At 32.8% G+C, this 21,203-nt stretch overlaps 1 protein-coding gene across 1 annotated transcript in view; it reads left to right on the forward strand.

The window, feature by feature from the left end:
• tej (tejas) overlaps positions 1 to 21,203 on the forward strand; it is a 65,456-nt gene that overhangs the window by 22,806 nt on the left and 21,447 nt on the right. The window contains exons 5-9 of the mRNA XM_072530252.1: positions 4,767 to 5,007; positions 9,402 to 9,592; positions 12,450 to 12,588; positions 12,678 to 12,899; positions 16,460 to 16,561. Coding sequence (XP_072386353.1) covers positions 4,767 to 5,007; positions 9,402 to 9,592; positions 12,450 to 12,588; positions 12,678 to 12,899; positions 16,460 to 16,561 — 895 coding nt within the window. The remainder of the gene's footprint in view (positions 1 to 4,766; positions 5,008 to 9,401; positions 9,593 to 12,449; positions 12,589 to 12,677; positions 12,900 to 16,459; positions 16,562 to 21,203) is intronic.

The raw sequence follows: 21,203 nt of genomic DNA on the forward strand, positions 1-21,203 counted from the left end.
GATGTAATCCACACACTCTTATAATGATATATATACATATATATATATATATTGTTATCAAAATAAATGAAATTATTTGCTACGTAATTATTTTAATTTTTCGAAATAAAATATTTAATTGTAATTAAAAGCAAGCTATATGTATGCACGTTTCTTTTTTCAAATTGTCATACAAAATTACTGTTTAGTTAATTATAGTTGTGAATGACGTTTATTTTTGTTTTATCAATTCTCTGTATTATTTAAATGGTATGCATTCTAAAGTACATTATTATACGATTGATAGAGTGGAGATTGTTGTTCTAAATTGTTAAATTGTAAGATTGTAAAAGTTGGAAGATTTTGTAATTATTCAAAAACTTACGGTTTTTTGTGTTCTTAGACGTTGAGGATCCCTCGCTTCTGGTGGGTTCTGCAATCGGTCCTGTCCTTTGGCTGCTCTGCGGCTCTAGTATGGCTCTCGGCTTTGGTACTGCTCTCGGCTCTAATATGGCTCTCGGCTTTGGTACTGCTCTCGGCTCTAGTATGGCTCTCGGCTTTGGTACTGCTCTCGGCTCTAGTATGGCTCTCGGCTTTGGTACTGCTCTCGGCTCTAGTCTGGCTCTCGGCTTTGGTACTGCTCTCGTTCTCCCGGTCTAGTGGTCTCTCTCTGCTACTGAGGGTGTTGCTGGCGTGGACTGTATAGGCTCTCTCAAACTTCCTTGAAGTATTCTGTTTCTCGATAGGACCATGAACAATTTCCCTTCGTTGGCTCAGTGAAGATGTTCGTTCTGTTGTAATGGAAACACCAAATAATAGTAGCAGAGTTTATTGTTGAGACGTACACTATGGGTGTAGACCCGGGATTACTTTGAGTAGAGACTGATGAAGTTGATCGTTGAAGACTATATGTTCGTTGAGTGAATATTGATTGAATGCTTCTCTAGTCAAGAGATATTAGTTTTATATAAATTCTATTTGGGTCAATATTTTTCGCGTACCTAGCGTGATATGTGTATTTAATTTATGTAAATTGTTTAACTTTGTCAGTACTTTTGACTGATGTCCAAATTATTATTTATAATTGACCAAATGTGTATGTAACCTAATTAACTACGTGTGTGTATTTAATAACAAATAGATTCATTCGGTCTACTGGGTGATAAAATTATACTGTCCAATTTCGGATATGAATTATGAAGATTTGATATTGGACAAAAAGTGTTGTTGATAAGGCATCCCCTTGTCTAACTCCATTTTCAATATCAAAGGCCTGCGTCATATCTCCATCTATTCTCACCATAGCTTTGGAACCCTCCAGAGTCATTCGTATAAGTTTAACCAACTTATTGGGTATCCCTAACATAGATAGTTGCTTTAAAATCTTTTGTCGATCTACTCCATCAAACGCCTGTTTGAAATCGATATACAAGTTGTAAATAGGTATGTTATATTCAACACATTTTTCATGTATACCTCTTAACATATGTATTTGGTCTGTAGTTGACCTCTTTGGTCTGAAGCCACATTGGTATTCACCAATAATCTCCTCCGAAAACGATTCCAGGCGGCTATATATAATTCCTGATAATATCTTGTAGATGACATTTAAAACTGTTATGCCCCTATAATTTTTGCAGAGTCGTTCGTCTCCCCCTTTGTACATAGGAAGTATGATTCCCACTTTCCAATCTTCTGGGATGACTTCTAGTGTCCATATGCGGTCGATTAGTTTGTGGATACGTCTCCATAGCGCATGTCCACCATTCTTTATCAGTTCTTCAGTTATCCCATCTGTGCCAGGTGCTTTGTTATTTTTTAGATGTTTTATGACGTTTATCGTTTCTTCCAATGTTGGTTGCTCAACTAGTTGTTCTGCTGTGTGGTGAATTATCTCTTCATCTTCGTTTTGTTCTTTTTCTGGGTTTAACAGCTCTTGAAAATGCTCCTTCCACCTTTCCATTATTTCCTCTTTCTCGCTGATAATTGCCCCATTTTTGTCCTTGCAAACTGTTGATCTTGTTATGTATCCTTGGGTGCATTGCTTGATTTCCTTGTAAAATTTTCTAGCCTCTCTTCTGTTATTATAATCTGTAATTTGTTGTATTTTTATATTCAATATCTTGATCCTAAAAACACGCACCATTTTAATTTCATGGGAAATTGGGCGACAGGGTAGGATTTGCACGTGCTAATGATGTCCAGTACTTCCAATAAACATGACATATTATGTTTCTCTAATCTTAAACATTCCACTTAGTCATCGCAGTGCTAATGATGTCCAGTATTTCCAATAAACATGGCATATTATGTTTCTCTAATCTTAAACATTCTACTTAGTCATCGCATTTTTATTTTATCTCACATTGAAAGATGTAATAACAATTAACGACTTCCCGTCTTCGGAATTGCTGTGTAAAAATGTAAAATATTTACATTGCACGAATTTGGCTTGTAAATAAACCTTTTAAGAACTGAAAAAAAACTAGAGGATAAATAAATAAATAACAAATTAATGTATGATAGAAAAATAATAGGATTTTGGTTTTAAATTCAGCAAAATATGTTTATACGAGACGAAAACCTCTAATTCATTGGGAAAAATATTCGCATGAGATTTTTTGCTTAATCACTTTCATAAAAGACCGCAGAATAATGTTCAAGAGGTCATACAAAAAGTGGTCCTAATTTATTAAACAGTTTTGTATAAATCCATTTTTAGGTTGGGATAAGGGCCTCAAACAACTAAAAACAATGTTTTAAAATCAAATAGGCGAAACTAAAGTATCAGAAACTGATAGAACAAGGTTTGGTGAATTCAAAAATAATAAATAATAAATAATTGTGTGTTTTTGAGCCTTAAAATTCATCATTATCGTTTTTTGTCAGCTTTAAATTGTATAAGTTGAAAACGATCAACTTTAGAGAAAAATTACAATAAACCTTTTTTTATTCAGAATGATCTAAAAAGACCGAAAATAAATTTGTGCGGGCAGATGAAATTGATTTATAGAATTTATTTTTTAATTATTAATTAATTAAATAATAATTAATTTAAGAATTAATTTTATTTATAGAGTGGCCGTGCTGTGCTAATAATTGGTCTACATCATATACTGGATTTTTAGGTTAAGCAATGAGTACCTTACTGTAGAGCTCCGGTTTTGTTTCGCTTTCATCGAAAAATATGTTTCTTTCTGTCAACCATTTTTTCATGATGTCTTTTTTCGAAGCCGATGTAGGACATTTTTCAAGAGTCACATTATGATATGAGGCGTTGTCTATTACTAAAACTGAATTGGAAGGTAAATTGGGAAGAAGTTTGTCTTTAAATCACTTCATATAATTCTGGTATAATCACCAGTTTTTTGTCCGGATTTGTTGTCTGTCCGGATTGATGTTTCTTTCTGTCAACCATTTTTTCATGATGTCTTTTTTCGAAGCCGATGTAGGACATTTTTCAAGAGTCACATTATGATATGAGGCGTTGTCTATTACTAAAACTGAATTGGAAGGTAAATTGGGAAGAAGTTTGTCTTTAAATCACTTCATATAATTCTGGTATAATCACCAGTTTTTTGTCCGGATTTGAAAATGAAAGCAGCATTTTCGACAAATCCATTTTTACCACCACAATATAAGATGATCGACAGTCGTTGTCCTTTATATACCGGAGATTTTATGCACTTGTTTCGTCCATCATCCCAACCTTTTGGAACTGTGTGGGAACTATGTATATAATCACTTCATCACTATATACAATATTTGTATCTACAAAAATATTGTGAATTACTTTAAAATTAGTTATAATGTAAATAAATAAATATCTTACTTTCAGATTTGTACTTTTTTACCATATGTTTTTGGAGTCACATGTCTTTGTTCATCTGTCGTTGTTTGATGCATTCGGAAAAGTGGCTGAATTTCATAGTTTTAGGCTTCTTAACTCGAAAATACACGACGCATGGCATCGTTTCTTTCTAGCCGGTGATTTTATTTGACGATTTATCTAAAAATTTACACTTTCGTCATAATTATTCTCTTTGTAATGTTTAAAAATATTCAATGTTAATGTTTAAACATTCTTCACTTGCCATTTATAATTACCGTTTAATGTATTATCAAGTAGTGTAGGCTTTCACGCCGGTGTTTTGTAATGATACAAATATATTTTTTGGGAGGTCTGTAAGTTGTGCTCTGGAAATATTTATTTTTGTCGTTTAATCTGTAAGGCCGGTAGATATTCACCGGCCCATCAGAAAGTAACTCTTCCACTTCCGCGATACTCAAAATGAATCCGCGACTGACTCATAGGTCGCAGAAAGTTGCGAGGGTAATTTCTTACAAAAAAAAAAAAAAGATTTCCGCTGAAATATGCCAGAAATGGATATTACGAAGAGAAGAGCTGTGTGCTATTCTTATTGGAGAAACATGATGAAGATGAGACATAGAATAATGCTGAAAATTAAAAAAAAAATTAATGGTGTTTATTTGTACTTATATCAATCGCAGAAAATTTGCAGTTTAAAGCGAAGGATGGTGTTTGAACAAATCAGCTTCGGTACATGCAAATTTTTGACCTATCTCTTTGAATTTGAAACACGCACGCTCGGTGGTAATTTTTACTACTAAATTATATTTCGGTTTAGAGCGGAAACTGAAAAGTTGTTGGAATTGTCCGTCACCAACTGCAGCTGAGCTTAGACAACTACCACTATATAATTATTCGCCGAAGTCGGCTACATTCGGTTTCCATTTATTTTAGTTAATCCATTTTTTTTTTGTAGGAAAATGTTTAAAACGGAGTTGAAATTTTTTGAGTTGGGTTTCCGAAATCTCATAGAGCTTTGTGTGTATTTAAAATCAGTATTTCATTGGGTAAGGCCGGGTCAAGGTGATTTTAAGTTATATGACAGAAGTAAACCATTACCTAACAATGCAGAAAAAAATTTCACTGTAGCTAGTTATACCAAACCAATAGAAACTATTAGTAAAACTCAAGTTGAAGGTGCCGTACCTCCTCTTGGCGTAAGTATTTGTATTGTAGTATATTGTTGCAATGTTATTTTTAATTTTCATGATTTATTTTTCATTATTGAAACTATTCTGTATATTCATTTTATTTTAATCATACCAGGGTTTAAAATATATCACATAAAAATAAACTACGAATTTTCAATACTCACGGGGACCAAGAAAAAAGGATACGGAACTGAAGAAGTAGGAAATTACATGCATATTTATAGCGGTGTTAATAAATATGTCAGGGCTAAGAGAGGTGTGTCTATAGCAATCCGGAAAAGTCTATAGAAATAACATCAGTACTTGGAGAACGGTCGAGGAGCAAATAATTATAGTAGAAATAAAGAAAAATGAGCACAATCTTGTAATTGTTGAAGTATATGCTCTGTAGTTCAGGCAAGTTGGGTGTCAAGCATATAAAAGCAAGTCAAGTATGTCAAGCATTATCATTAAAAAAATACTAAAAACAAACAGTTAATAAAAGGTTTTTGGTTAAGGTTTTATTATATTTAAAATCAAACTTAGGACCTTCATATTCAGAGAAAGAACACTTTTTAATAAATATGTTTAATCATCACATAATATGTCGATAGAATTGATTCAATAGTTTTTACAATCTAAATTTAAAAAAAATTGAATAATTTTGAAAATTGTTCAGGTCAAAAACTAAAACTTCTAGATACTTGAATTTTTTTACATATAGAAGAACATTCAAGCTTTCAAACCCATTTTGAAAAAATAAAATCTGTCGATTAGAAGAGCCTAGGGAATTAAAAAAAAAAATTTCAAGTATATAGAAGTTTTAGTTTTTAACCTGCATAGTTTTGAAAATTAATAATTTTTTTAAAATTTAGATTGCAAAATTATATTGTAAAAACTATTGAATCTATTGTATTTTGTGTGGATTAAACATATTAAAAAGTTTTCTTTCTCGGAATATTCTAAGGTCCTAAGTTTTATTTTAGTTTGAGAACTAAACTCGCAAAAAAAACCTTTTTTTAACTGTTTTTAGGATTTTTTTTAATAATAATTTTTAAGGTTTGAAACTAGCATTTTTTTTTAGCAAAATTGTTCTAAAACCAATAGTTCTTGAGATATATGCGAAAAAAGTATCACGTATAGTGAAATTATCATTTGTAGTGATATTTTGGAGGATTTATGCAAAAAAAACTGTTTATATGCTTCACACCAAAACATGGATATTTTAAACAGATACGAAAGAACAGATGTTAAAAGAACAAAGAAATTTATATATTAGATTTAAATGCACGAGTAAAGAGTAGAAAATGATTCTGTGGTAGGCAAATATGTACGCAAACAAATGCTATTTTGGACTGAGTAGACATATGAGAAGCAGAAACTTAAGCCAAAAAACAAAAATAACCATATACAAAACCCTTATACAACCAGTGTTGACATATGGGTCGGAGGCATGGACCATTTCCAAGGCAGATGAAAATCTCCTGCTTATATTTGAACGTAGGATCCTGAGAAGAATATTTGGTGGCATCTGTGAAAATGGTGTTTGAAGAAGGAGGTACAACTACGAGATGTATCACAGATATAAACATATATTTGGTGGTAAGGACGTAGTATCCTTTATAAAAATAGGAAGACTAAGATGGGCAGGACATCTGGCAAGATCACAGCAGAACAACCCTCCTAGAAGAATCCTTATGTCACAACCTGTGGGAAGTAGAAAAAGGGGTAGACCAAAACTCAGATGGAGGGATGGTGTAGATGAGGATGGTAGACAAATAGGCGCAGCAAACTGGCAACAGATGGCAATGGATAGAACTGACTGGCGTAATAGACTTGGGAAGGTCGAGGCTCTTTTATAGGGCTGTAGCACCAATGATGATGATGATGATTTAAATGCACGAGTAAAGAGTAGAAAATGATTCTGTGGTAGGCAAATATGTACGAAGTGATGAATGGAAATAGAATGCGCCTCAGAGATTTTTGCCCAAGCATGTCCCCAAAATAATAAATGAGTTTGTTGCTCAGAGGACATTCACGAATTTACGTCAATACAATCAACAAAAAATCTATGCTCAATTATTGGCTGTGATACAACGCCAAATGATAGATAAAAAGGATTGGGAAAATCATTACAAAACATTACTGACAGAGAATATGCACAAATTTCGAGTGGAATTGGTGTGCAAACAATAACCCAAGTAGAAGAAATAACTATGAAAGAATTGAAGAAAGTACCGAAGGAATGTAAAAATGGTAAAGCCTCGGACTCGGAAATATCTCCATTGGCCTAAAAGAAGATATCCCAGACAGGCATTTACTACGCTTACATATTACACGCGGACAATAATGGTTAAAATCTATGCTTGAAAGGCATACATTTCTAGTTACATTGACTGTTTGTTCACATTCGCACATCTGTCCTACAATATTTTGATTTTTTGCTACCTAAGGTCCTTTAGAGACTACACTCCGGACCAGTAACCCTCGTTGGGAGTTTAAGTTGTCATGAAGTGAATCTACTTAAAATTTTAACATCCAACATAATTATCAACAACCATGTAATATAATACCAATTAAATAACATTTACCACTAAACCCACTAAATACATGTGTTTTCATCCATGTACACTCGCGATCATAAAATCCGGGTCATCTTGAAAATTTCAAACTTCTTAAATATTTTTGCCTGTGGTGCAGTAATAACCTTTTTTTGGCTAATGTATTTTTTATTTGTCATCAATGTTTGCTTTGAAAGAAAAAAAAATGGTTTTTTGTTTTTATTGAAAAAAAAAAACAGAAAACAAATCAAATTGTTGATAAAACAGACATACGAAAAAAAATTGAAAATGCAGAACGTGGTAAAAAATCAGTGAAATTTCAATGACCAATATCGTGTATTGCCTCCCCTTGCTCTAATAACCTTTTGCAGACGACCGGGCATACTCTAAATTTTTCTCCGGATTACATGTTGTATGTTATTCCACTCTCTCACTAACAGATCCTTAAGCTCTTGTCCGTTGTTAGGAGGAGGTGTATGGGTTTGAATACATTTTTTTAAATCGTCCCAGAGATGTTCGATGGGATTCAGGTCCGGAGACCTAGCTGGCCAGGGTACCCTCGTAATTCCAACTTCGTCCAAGTATTACATACTGATCCTGGCAACGTGTGGTCGCACGTTGTCCTGCATAAAAACGGCGTTTTCTCCAAGCCCTTCCATGTTGGGCATAACATGGTCTTCCGGAATCTCCGTAATATACCTTCGTGCAGTTAGGGACCCATTTTCGATGAAGGGTAATTCTGTGTGGAAGTCGGAAGATATACCTCCCCAAGCCATGACCGAGCCTCCACCAAATGGCATTCTTGGAGCAATGCAAGCTTGTGAACATCGTTCACCGGTTCTCCTCCAAACTCTTACACGTCCATCGGATCCAGTTAGGCAGAAACGGGATTCATCTGAGAATAACACTTTGCTACAATCGTTAATTCCCCAATGCGCGTATTGTCGAGCAAAAGCTAGTTGTGCAACTCGAGGCACCCGGCGAAGTGGCGGTCCTCTAGCCATTACCCGAGAAAATAGTTAAGAAGAACGAAGTCTTCTTCTGACTGTTGCAACACTAAAATTGCGGTTTCGTACTTCCTCTAGTCGATTTTCATGCATAACCGCGGTTGAAGTCCGGTTTCGTAAAGCCTGAAACACAAGGAAACGGTCATCTACTGCCTTGGTCGTTCTTCTTCGTCCAGAGCCAGGTCGCCTGGTTAGCAAACTTACCTCCTGAAAGCATTGAAGCACTCGTTGAACCGTAGAAAGGCTTACGCCAACAATTCTTGCGACTTGCCGTTGAGTGTGACCGTCTTCCACAAGTGCAACAATTTGTGCCGTTTCAACAACAGTCAAAGGCATTTTTGTCAAAAAATAAACACTAATAATGGCACTAATAAACACTAATGGTGGCAATAATAAACGTTTGTCCGTTGCATTTGAACAGAAAGTCGAAGTACAAACGAGACATTTAAAACAAGCTGAGTTACAGGTAGCGTTCATTTTGGGAAGTGTGCACTTTACCGCGAAATCGGCACTATTGGAATTCTTTGTTAAAAAGGAAACTGCAACAATTCTCAGAAACATGCATTAGTTTGTATTTGTGTTATTATTATTTACGATAAAGCTCGTTAAAAATGAAATATCGGAGATTTTCAAGGTGACCCGGATTTTATGATCGCGAGTGTATTTAGTGGCTTTAAACATGATGCTACATTCAGTAGCAACACTGAAGATGAAATATTTATTCCGAAAACGTTCTGTAATTTAGCCCGAAAGGGATCTTTTAAATACATCTAACTTTTATAAGGGATTTTTTAATAAAAAAGTTTGTTTTTTAAAAAGCTAAAACAATTTTCTATTAATGTTCGTTTTGTAGTGGGACGACGTGTTATGCTTCCTACCGCAGAATATATTAGAACTAGGTGACGAAATTCCTCGTTATTTTGTGCCCTCCGAGACAACGGAAAATGACATTTTAGATGTAGTAGTCTGTGAAATATGCGATGCTTCCAAATTTTGGGTTTATGTCAATGATGGAAAGCTGGATAAACTTATGGATGATATGCAGTAAGTAAATGTAGTGTGCTTTTCACAACCTTCTTTCAATTGTGACATATTGTTATGTTTGGGACCTGTCGAGAACTATTGAATACAATTCGAGACAAATTTGTTTTCATAACATTGCAATGTATTGAAAAATTTTAGTGTTTGTGATTTTGAGTTTATTAATACCAGAAGGACGGAATGAAATGTCAGGGGTAGATATTTGTAAATAGATATTATGTATTTATTTTGTTCTTTTACCAATTAGAAACGTATACAGTGAATCGGATGTTTTTTGATAAATAAAATTAAAAAATGTAACTTTTAATCAACGAAACAGTCATTTTTAAGCAGCGTCGAGCTTCAATGTCTAACATACAACACGTTTCTGTTAATTCCAGTCGAAGGTAATCATTCCAAAATATGTATAAAAACAAAATACAAGAAATATTTAACCACCTCCAGGTTTTGTAGTAGTAAATTAGGAACAAAATAATAATAAAAACGGGTGTGGCAGTCCAGTGGGACTGCCGGTAGAAGTTATACTTCTATACACGCGTTCGCCGTTAAAAATTTATATAGGAGTCAATCTGCACAATCATTACATATGTAATGCTATAGATAAGAGAGAGCAGAAAGAGAAAAATAATTAGTTATATAGGTATATGGTGCATCGTTTGCTGTGTATAAACATTTGACATGTAAAAGGAGTATAGTAAATGAAGGATTGTATCAGTATTTTAATGAAAATATATATTTTTATTTTTATATATGTATAAAAGGAGTTGAATGCAAAAAAAAATTTTACACATACTCTGCAGTAAAATTCATTGTTTATTTTGTTATTAATATAAAAATTACAATACAATAAATACACTGCAACATAATTCAATATAATAATACAATATAAATTAAAATGTAATATTCACAAGTATTTAAAACTGCCAATATACAACAACTTACTTTACGAAGATAAAAATAGAAAACCAACAACTCGGATTATGTTGTACATTTTCATTTTATTTTAAGTGAGGTTTTTAAATATTTCAAAAATAAAAAAAGAAATTCATAATTGGGATTCGAACTCACAACCACCAGGGTATGAACCAAACACGTAGAGGATTTGCCCATTAGACATGACACCAACGGATTTCAAAATTGACAGTTCTCGGTAAAACAGTGATTATTTTGAAATAGAAAAGCCTAAAATAATTATACACGTTTAATTTTAAATAATACAAAACATATCACATAAATTATAATATTAATACATATTAATAATATACAATATTATATATATATATATATATATATATATATATATATATATATATATATATATATATATATATATATATATATATATATATATATATATATTCTAAAGTATTCAACTAGTGAATTCAGAGGTTTAATCGGTCATTCAGGTTGGCAAATAAAAAAAGAAGTCAACTACTTCATAAGTTTATCGAAGACGTTTCGCTTTATATTTCTAAAGCTTCATCAGTTCTAACTCAATATGTAGTATATTATCGATGTTATCATATATCTACTGTACACTTTACTCATTATTTAAAACTAACTTAACCAAAAAAGAAAAAACAAAAAACAACACACAAACTTTGCCGAAAATAATGTTCATATTCGTAGATATGAATATTTAAAAAATTTTAAACGAACATTTGGCTTCATTTAGATGGTTCTCCGCTGAAGACCAACAAAGTTCCTATATATATATATATATATATATATATATATATATATATATATATATATATATATATATATATATATATATATATATATATATATATATATAATATTAAATAAATATACAAAAGGAACATTTTTATTCTCGAGAGAGGAAGAGAGAGAAAATATATTTTCTGTCTCTCTCTTACTCATTATCTTACATATGTAATGGTTTCACAGATTCACTCTCATGCACATTTCCAACGCCGACCGTGCATATAGAAGTATAACTTCAAAAATAAATTAATTAACAAAGTGAAATAAATTTATTGTACGTGAAGTCAAGAGGTTCTTTTTGGAGTGATTTGATAATATTCGATATCAGTTTTCACTATTTTGAGATTCTCCTCAATTCAAGTCACGGACTGTATCCCCGATGATGAATACTTACCAAAGTACATAGTATATTATATAAAAATTACATTACAAATATACAGTAGTTATTGGTCAGGTCACTCATTTAAATTACTAATTAATATTCACAGGATATATATATATATATATATATATATATATATATATATATATATATATATATATATATATATATATATATATATATATATATATATAATTCGTGTAAAATTGTCAGCTCAGATAAGAAAATATATTTCGACTACAAGTAATAGTTTAAAAGTTAGTCTAATTGTTTATATGTTAAAAATAACAATAACTTTGCAAAACGATTTTTGGTTAATAAAATGATTCTTTTAACTTTGTTGTATATTAAAAGTAAAAGCCGTACCTTCCACACAGTACCCGTAGAATTGCCATACCTTCATTATTTATGTCATTTTATTACAAAAAATTATCTCCGGGATAAGCAATTTGAATAACTTTAACTAATTAATGGATCTAGATGAAATTTTTGAGGGTTTGTTAAGCACTGCAAGATACCCTTTTCAGAGCAATTACAAAAATGTTAGTTTTAAGTAATTAACAACGAACGATTTTGCTGTTTTGGAGCAACAAATTAATATACATTATTTTGAAAGTTTTTCTTTCTCATATAAAATGTTTATTTTTAAGAATAAATATAGATACCTTTTTAATGGTAAACGAGAGTTCGAAAAAATCACATTTTTCACACTAAATTATGAATAATTACAAAATATTTTCTGAATTGCAGGCAGTTTTACCACAAACATGGAGATAAATACAAAGTACCCAAAGAACTTATACGCAAAGGACTATATTGTGCAAGTATAATTTTTGGGGAGTATCACCGAGGTTTGGTTACAGAGATCATGAATAATGGTAAAAACAAAGTATGTATTTTTTTCCTATTTTAGGGCTTTCTTTTCCAAAATATCAATTAATCTTTTCACAAAAAATAATTATATTTTTATTTTTGTAGATATTTTACATCGATTATGGCACCATAAGAGTAGACAGTAATGAGTTATACTTCCTCCACAATCGGTTTTCAGAATTACCGGCCCAGACACTCAGATGTAGATTGACAGGCATCCATCCCGTTATCAAAGGAGCAGCGTGGTCTCCAGAATGTACAATTGAGTTTAAATCGTTAACTAAGAAAGGAAAATTTGTGGCTAAAATATCAAGGATTAAATGGGAGGTAAATATTGTAATATAATGTATTCTAAAAAGCAAAAATGTGACATCAGTTCTACAACTCACCGATGGAAACGTAACCTCCCCCATGTCGCGTGTAACTAGTAGCTCTGTTAGACACCAGACTCTGTAAAACACACGTTTAATTTAAATAAATTACCTAAACATCAAGGAGAAAGAATAATCACTACTTACTCTGGGTTAGAGGTGGTCGAATCAATCACTACTCGATCCAGACGAGGAACGGAAAGCGACCAATCAGTACTTGGTCGCGGGACGGGTGGCCGAATTGATCAATACTCGATCCGGCAAGAGACTGGAAGTGACCAATCAACAGTTGGTCACCGGCGGGTCGCTTTGGCCTTCGGTCAATACCCAAGGGCCCGATGAAGTTCTTATCAGATCAATACTCTGGTAGAACTCGCAGGACGGTCGGCATTTGGTCAATACCCAAAGGCCCGGTGGAGTTTCCAACAGATCAGTACTCTGGCGGAACTCGATTCTCTCTTGTGGTGGACTTCGTTTTATACCGTTACCGGTGATCCATCTCCAGCGCGCATCGATGAAAGTGAAAGGTAGCGGTGGAAGTGCGTGCGCACAGAGCAGTGGCAAGGCGGCGGTGAGAGAGCTGTCAATACTATTTTTAGACGCGTTTTAGTCGGTGAGCTGTAGTTGTTTAATCTTAGGCCACTTTTCCACGAAACGGACAGTTGAGTTTATGTTTTCTTTGTGTTTTTTAGAACTTGAAAAACAAAACTCAAACATAACCAAAAGTCTTATTTCCATCCAGCGGACTATATTTACATAGTTCGAATTTTGTTTTGGTTTTTGGATCTATTCCACTAGTTGTCACGAGGAAGTCAAAGTACAGTTTGTTTTTAATAACCGATCAACATTTTTAAAAAAACTCATTCTGTATCTGCCTGAATTTTCATGATTTTCTTCTTGAATTTCGTTAGGTCCACTTTCCTTCAAAATACCCTTGATAGCTTCGCGAAGATTGGTAAAGTTGGCCAAGCCAATCTTTCCGTCGTATATGAGTGACAAAGCTAAAGTTTTTAAGTAGAGCCGCCTCTGCGATACACTCGTCTTTTCTCTTGCTTCTGAACCCTTTAGCAGAATAAGCGTATTAACTCACACAATAGTCCTTAAAACATGCAGAGACCAACGACGGGTTCTCCTTGATACGGAGTATTGCTGACAAAGCTTTTCCATACTATCAACTCCCCCTTTTGTACTATTTTAAAACTGTATTATGTCGGGCAATTGAACACTGTTATCTTTATCCGCTTCCTCATGCATGCTGGATAGCAATATAACAGTTTTTTTAGTCTTAGATTTTGTAGGGCAATAAGAAACGAAAGCTAGATCTTCGCTAAATGCAAACATAGCGGTATTTCTATTTCTATGCTTTTTATTTATAAAGCTCGGTAATATTTCAGCTTTATTTACTTTCATAGCACCTACAATTGTTACCTGATGTTCTGTTAATAACTTTTGTTCCATCGGAATAGCAGTGAACCAATTATCAAATGAACAGTTTCTGTTTGTGCCATGGATCGGGTTGGTCATTTCAACTGAATAATATTCTGCAACGGGTATGCCTCCAGAAGTTAAACCTTTTCCAGTGTAAACCTTGGCATTTATCATATAAAATGTTTTTGCGTCACACATCAATATGATTTTAAAGCCATATCTATCAGGCTTTTGACGGAATGTACACCTTAAATGGACATTTTCCTCTGAATGCAAGTAGCTGCTCGTCTACAGTGCAATATTCGGATGGGACGTATAAATCCTGGCTTCTTTGAATTATATGATCAAACGGCTTTAATAGAGACTAAGCGATCTAGTTTCTTTCTTTTTTCTCTTGTATTGCGATCGTCAAATCTTAAGCAATTAGTCAGGTACTCAAATCGGGCTTGAGTCATGGTACAGCGAAAATACACTTGAATACCGATCAAATAATTCTTTTACTGTGATATGATTCATGTTCAGGACTTCTGCCTATATGTAGAGCCCAAGTGTGCCTTTAATTCAATTATGGTAGTATTTTTGGAAACAGTCTGTCTTACGGCAGCATTCGCAAACTCCGCTTGGTCTTCCACACTCACACGGTCACTTTTATACTGAGGACGCTGTCTATCTATTTCTTTGTTTGTGTAATCCTCTATCTGTTTCATGATGTCGTCAGTAAAAAATAAATAGAATGCTTCATACCCCGACTTGACATATCGGGCTTCATTTTTATTCTCTGGTAGATGAACTGCAGCGCGTCGAGTACGATTGATGGATCTCACTCTACTTCATTTAAATTTATATTTACCGCAAAGTCTCTTAGATACATTAACAACGTTTACCATGTTGCCAGAATTTCTCACTCGAATTTGATTTTGACCATCATTTTCCGCTTTATCGGTGCCTTCCATTTCTTTACTATGTTCGTTCTGAATATCTGTGTTTTCATCTATATCGAAAGGTTTTATTACTTCATCTTGTCCACTTTCTGAATTATCTTTTGGCTCTTGGTCACTTTCTTCAACAGATTTCTTTATTATTTCTTCCAACTCATGTTGTTTCAAATACTTTCGTTGCCACTTCTGTTCTTAGCACCTACTAGTACTGGGCTCTGGAGCATCCATAATTTTATTCTATAACAATACAAAATACGTCTAATTATGTATCTAAAACAGAAATTTTTTATGAACATATAACTAGGATTATGAAATAATATAACTTACAAAAAACACTTATTCAAACGTCTAAATAATAATGAAGATTTGTTACACTTTTCCTACCCAGATGTACTATTGTACCCCAACACGTCTATGGAGCGTAGAGTATCGGGAGCAACTGAACGAAACATACACTGTGCCGAGCCTAATAGCATTTTTGCTTGGGAGACTCCAGGACCCTGGGTAGGGTTTAAAGATCTTAATATATCCCTCCTGTTTGGAAAAAAGTATGCGTTTTTATATAATTCAACAAGGTCAGTTTACATAACATTACAACGCGGGAACATATGTTTAAAACTATTATGAATGCATTACAATATGCGTTATACTGACCTACTTTCAGTTACAACGAAAGTAAACATCTAGTTTTAAACTATGTTATAAATTACTTATTAATTTAAGGGCAATGCTACAAGTAGTCCGCTGCTTTTTGGAAACTTTGCCACCTTCAGACATGATCTATTAAGTTTCACTAAAACGTGCGAGTGATTTGGAGAAATTCTCCGAGCAACAACTAATTTGGTTCAAAATTCGTATTCAGAATAGTAAGGGAACAATAATAAAAACAACGTGACCATTTCCACTAAAGAGACTCGAGTTTCACAAAACACGCCGAAACCCTTTGATGTTACTGCTTCTGAGCGAGACCCGAAAAACAAAACTCCAACTGTTACAAAACACGTCAGCCTTCAAAAAGTTTGCGGAAAGTTTCAGTTTTGTTTTATTCCACACGAGTTTTTGTTTTGTTTTTGTTTTGTCCGTTTAGTGTAAAACCGCCATTATGTTCTGATGAAAATATGTACTTTTATTGACCCATTTTATATTTTAGGATCAAATATTGGAAGTTTTTTTAGCTGATGTAACGAGCTCGCCTGTTTTCTACATAAATGATCGTTTAGTGAAACGTGGTCATGCTGTATACGTTGATCAAGTAAGTACAGAGAAGAGAGTAAGCTTCAGAAGTGAGTTATTAAAACTGGCTAAAGAAGTTAAAGCAGAAAAAGATTAATTATACAGTTATTATCATGATACTATAAATGACAAGATATGATCTTCCCGTAGCGCAATTCGGTCGTGGTCGCGCATGGCGTCATTGGAGAGTAGAATTTGAATTCTTGTTAAAGTTAAATGAGATTTGTATCCATTCTGTGAGCAAATTATTCAATTAGCAAAATACTATTAAACGACTTTTTTCTGTTATTTGTTTATAAAAGACAAGTTCAATATGATATTAAAAAGACTATAAGAAGAAACTAGACGAAAAGAAGTTTTAAGAGGTTTAATAATTACAATAATCGTACACATAAGGATATCCCCAAACTATTTATTAAAGATTATTTTTATTGATACATAAAAAAAATAAACATTTTCAAAAATGTGCAATATACAAATTAAACTTCTATGTAGCTATTTGAAAACATTTTAGTGTTTGTTATATTACAGATAATTAATCACTATAAAATAATATATAAAGGTAATTTCAATACAGGCATTGTGGAAAAGGTCGAAGTTTCTGAAAAAAATATATTTCTCTTTCCATGGCCGACCCAGGAGGCAATACCTTTATGACAATGGACATAAAAATATTGGAGGAAATAAGGCCTCGTTAAGGTTTTCGGTTAAAAAGTAGAATATACAAAGGCGTATTAAAATATTTAAGCGGCCTACTTTACAAATACAATATTTGGAACCAATTTAGAAAATGTCTTAGCACCATTTCCCATTTAAGAATTAGAATGTTTTGATCATCTCACAACTCAATATGACCATATTTTCAAATGGTTAAAATGAATGAAGAATTAATTCTTGATCACGTCTAATCGGGGATGAAACTACAGAGAAACAGATTAAAATTAACTGCCCAACAAAATTACTGTAATCCGAATAGAAAATACCGGCCACTGGTGTTTTTGTAATCATTGAATTATTTTATTTAATTTTCGTTTGCGTGTCCTGGCACCCTCTTTCAACTCAATATTTCATGCACACTTTGCATGTAGATTGACATTTTCAGCAAGTTCGTATATTTTTTTTTTATATGAAATTTAGATATTTTCAACGAATTTTCATTTACTGCCAAAAATATATTTTCTAATTCATTTAATTTTGTCATCATCTCGCCTGATGGCTTCGATAATCCCCCTTCTGATAGTTGGTCTACCCATGTAAAACCATCTTCTGACCATTCTACATTTTTAATTTTTAATTTATGGCATATATATCCACCAACTTTTCCAAGCCATCATAATTAAATTTTTCCAATTCCTGACTTAGTTTGTCGTTTAAATCATGATTTTGGACTGTTTTTTTTTTCAATTTTTTAAAACACGAATCGCTTAGGTTGATATCAACTGTTGGCAACTCAGGAGTTGCATCTTCTTCGGTGTTTCCAGCCGTTGACAAATTGCCTTTATTTCTGCCTATAACATAGTTTTTTGAAAAGATATTTAAATTCTAACACATCAAGAACATCATAAAGTTCACCTTTGGCACGTTATTACTCCAAAAAAGTTTTCCAAAATGTCTTATTCAACCTATACGTCAAAATATATTTAAATCCAAATCGTTGTTGTATGTCAAAATATATTTAAATCCAAATCGTTGTTGTATGTCTGTAAAAAGCATTTTCAATGCATTATTTGACATGATAATAATTTTATTCAAACTAGGCAGTTTTAATATATTCGCTAACCATTTTGGAACGGCATAAGTGATTTCCTTTTTCCAACTCTACACGTCATTCATTCTATCTAAAATGGCAATGTGTTCATCTAATGCTAACCCAAAAGCCTGCATTCTGGGCCTACTGTCTTGTGCTGGTACCTTCTGATTAAACAAATCAAACCAATCATTAACCTGAAATAATGGCATTATTAAAATGTTAAAATTTTAATACAAAATAATGAAGTACTTACCAATTTAAAAAACTGTGAACATTCTATATAATTTATGTTGTCGATATAACCAAGACTTCCACATCTTAAAATGGCTTTAGAAATGGTGTGCGAAAATAGTTTTGCTGCATATTTCACCTTTTGTCGTTGAATTCCTTGAACATTCACCAAACTTTTCGTCATTTTATGTGTTATCGATAAAGAATGTTAAGAATTCTTTGTTTGTTTTAAAACTTCTATGTAGGCAAGCGCTTATTTCCTGGTCCCAGATCACTAACTATACCAACAATTGAAAATCCGGATGATTCAGCGAATTCAATAATCTGAAAAAGAATTTCTTTGGTCATGCGGCAATCATAATTATTAAAAATTGGTTGTTTCCACTTTCCAGATACACCACGTATCATTGCTACTTGTACATAATTAAAGGCTCTCAATGTTTTCATCATTACGTCTATCATAGGAATGACCTTTTCTCAATTTCATTTCGTCAAACGAAAGAATTGAAACTAATTTTTTTTATAACGTTAAAAACATTTTTTTAAATTCCTGGATTCGAGTCAATTTTTTTAACCCAGTTTTTTAACGTTGAAACTGCCGGAAAGGGATATCCTTTCTCCAATAACGGTCTGTACGCTCTTGGTCCAGCTGAAAGAATTACGATACCCTTTGATAACTCTTCTACAGACCAAGTAATTCTTTTTTTTTGGCTCGTAGTTTAGTAATTTGCTTGTTACTAAAAATATTTTTTATTGCTTCATTTTGCTGTTCAAGTAACCTGTTCTTTTGTTCAACTTGATGAAGTTTATTTTGAGGCTTTCCAATTCCTCATTAACATTTCTGAAAATTCTAAAAAACAAAAGAATTATGTATGATACATATTGGTGCTAGTAATAGTATGCGGTCTACCCCGAGGATACGGTCTACCTGAGCATATCTTGCAGAATAAGCGAATTTTGTTGTTTATTCCCTACTAAAATAGTAAATTGATATGAAAAAGTGTTAATTTGTAAAATTAAAATAATAATTCTTCTAATTTATGCGTTTTATTCAGTTTGTTATGATTTTATTACCGGCACTGTAACACAGGTTATACACCGCATACCTCGATAGGCAGCAAGCTATAGCAGAAACGCGACGGTAGACCACATACTATGTATAGAAGCACCTACATATTTCATTTCATGATCTAGAAGCTAATAAAAACATCCCAAATACCTACCCAGCACCATTATTAATACCACCATTCGTATTAGAAATTACTAATTGGGAATTATTTCCAGACTTTTCATCTTCTACTGTTCCTCTAAAAATAGTAATAAAAGTTATAAACAGTAAATGGAAGCTAAGAAAAGTATCCCAAACACCTACCCATCATCATTATCAATAATAGCATTAGGATTACAAATTACTAGTTGGGAATTATTTCCTGACATTTCACATTCTACAGTTCCCCTAAAAACATTAAGAAAAAATTAAGAAACACAAAATACAACATTATGAAAACAAGTTATGGTTATACTTACGTTGTTTCCTTCTCTAACATCTGCCAACACTGATTTTTAACATTTCTCTCCACTAATCTAGCATTACGTAATTTTTTACAGGGTTCCTGTAATCTGTTTACTAAAAGGGAAGGTACTGAATACTTTTTCAAAAGTTTTCTACACTTTTATAAAATATGCAGAAGACATTCTTGCAGTGAGCACATTGAATTTGTTAGACCGGCGACAAAAATGAACCCATTTCTTACATAAAACATTATCTTTAGGAATCCGAAAAAATCTAATTTCACCAGCAAAACCTTTATTTTGATTATCGTTATCACAATTGAAAACAGCACACCTCATTTTTATACTTTTTAGTAAGGCAAATCACACTTTTACTCAGATAAAATATAAAATATACCTAGCTAACAATCGCGAACCATTCAAACTAAATGGACATTACGAAATCGTAACTCTCCAATTACGTCACGACTTCAGTCTCCCCTCTCTTCAGTATGCGTAATATCTTATCTTGTTAGTCATAGTATTATGGTTATTATTACATTATGGCAGTTTATTCCTAGATTGTACAGTAAATTGTGAAATATAGCTAAAACAAACGTAAGTTTATAATAGTTCGCCTGGCAAAACTTCAGTCTTTCTTAAGGCATGTTTTACTGAAGGTTGCTTTAATAGCGACAAATAAATTGTTCTTTATACGATGCTGTACTAAGTAGGGAGTGTTTGTGTTCATGTTCGTCCATTTCATAAGTTCTATAGCTTGAGCATCTCGTCGTTCCTGATTCTCCTTTGCTTTTAAGACCTAACATGTGGTAGTTATCGATTTTTAACAAGTGTTTGATTATTTGTGAAAATTTTAAAAAAACTCATAACTCCATTAAAATGTAGACGTTTAACTTATAAAATTCATTATGAGGACATCGTGTCATTCAGTATCAAATATTGATATTCGAGAATCATTTACACCTACATACAAATTTGATGTATGTTCACCACATAATATCTTATTAAAATATAGATTTAATGGTTATTATGGTTATTAACGATTTTGATATTTAATTTACAATTTGTGAAATAGATAAAGAACAGGTACCACCGATAAGATGCCCTCACTACCAGAATTCTTTTTTTTTTTAATTTTTTTACGTTCTATGTGATTAATTGGGTGGCG

This window comes from Diabrotica undecimpunctata, chromosome 4 (genome assembly GCF_040954645.1).
Source record: "Diabrotica undecimpunctata isolate CICGRU chromosome 4, icDiaUnde3, whole genome shotgun sequence".
Lineage (NCBI taxonomy): Eukaryota > Metazoa > Arthropoda > Insecta > Coleoptera > Chrysomelidae > Diabrotica > Diabrotica undecimpunctata.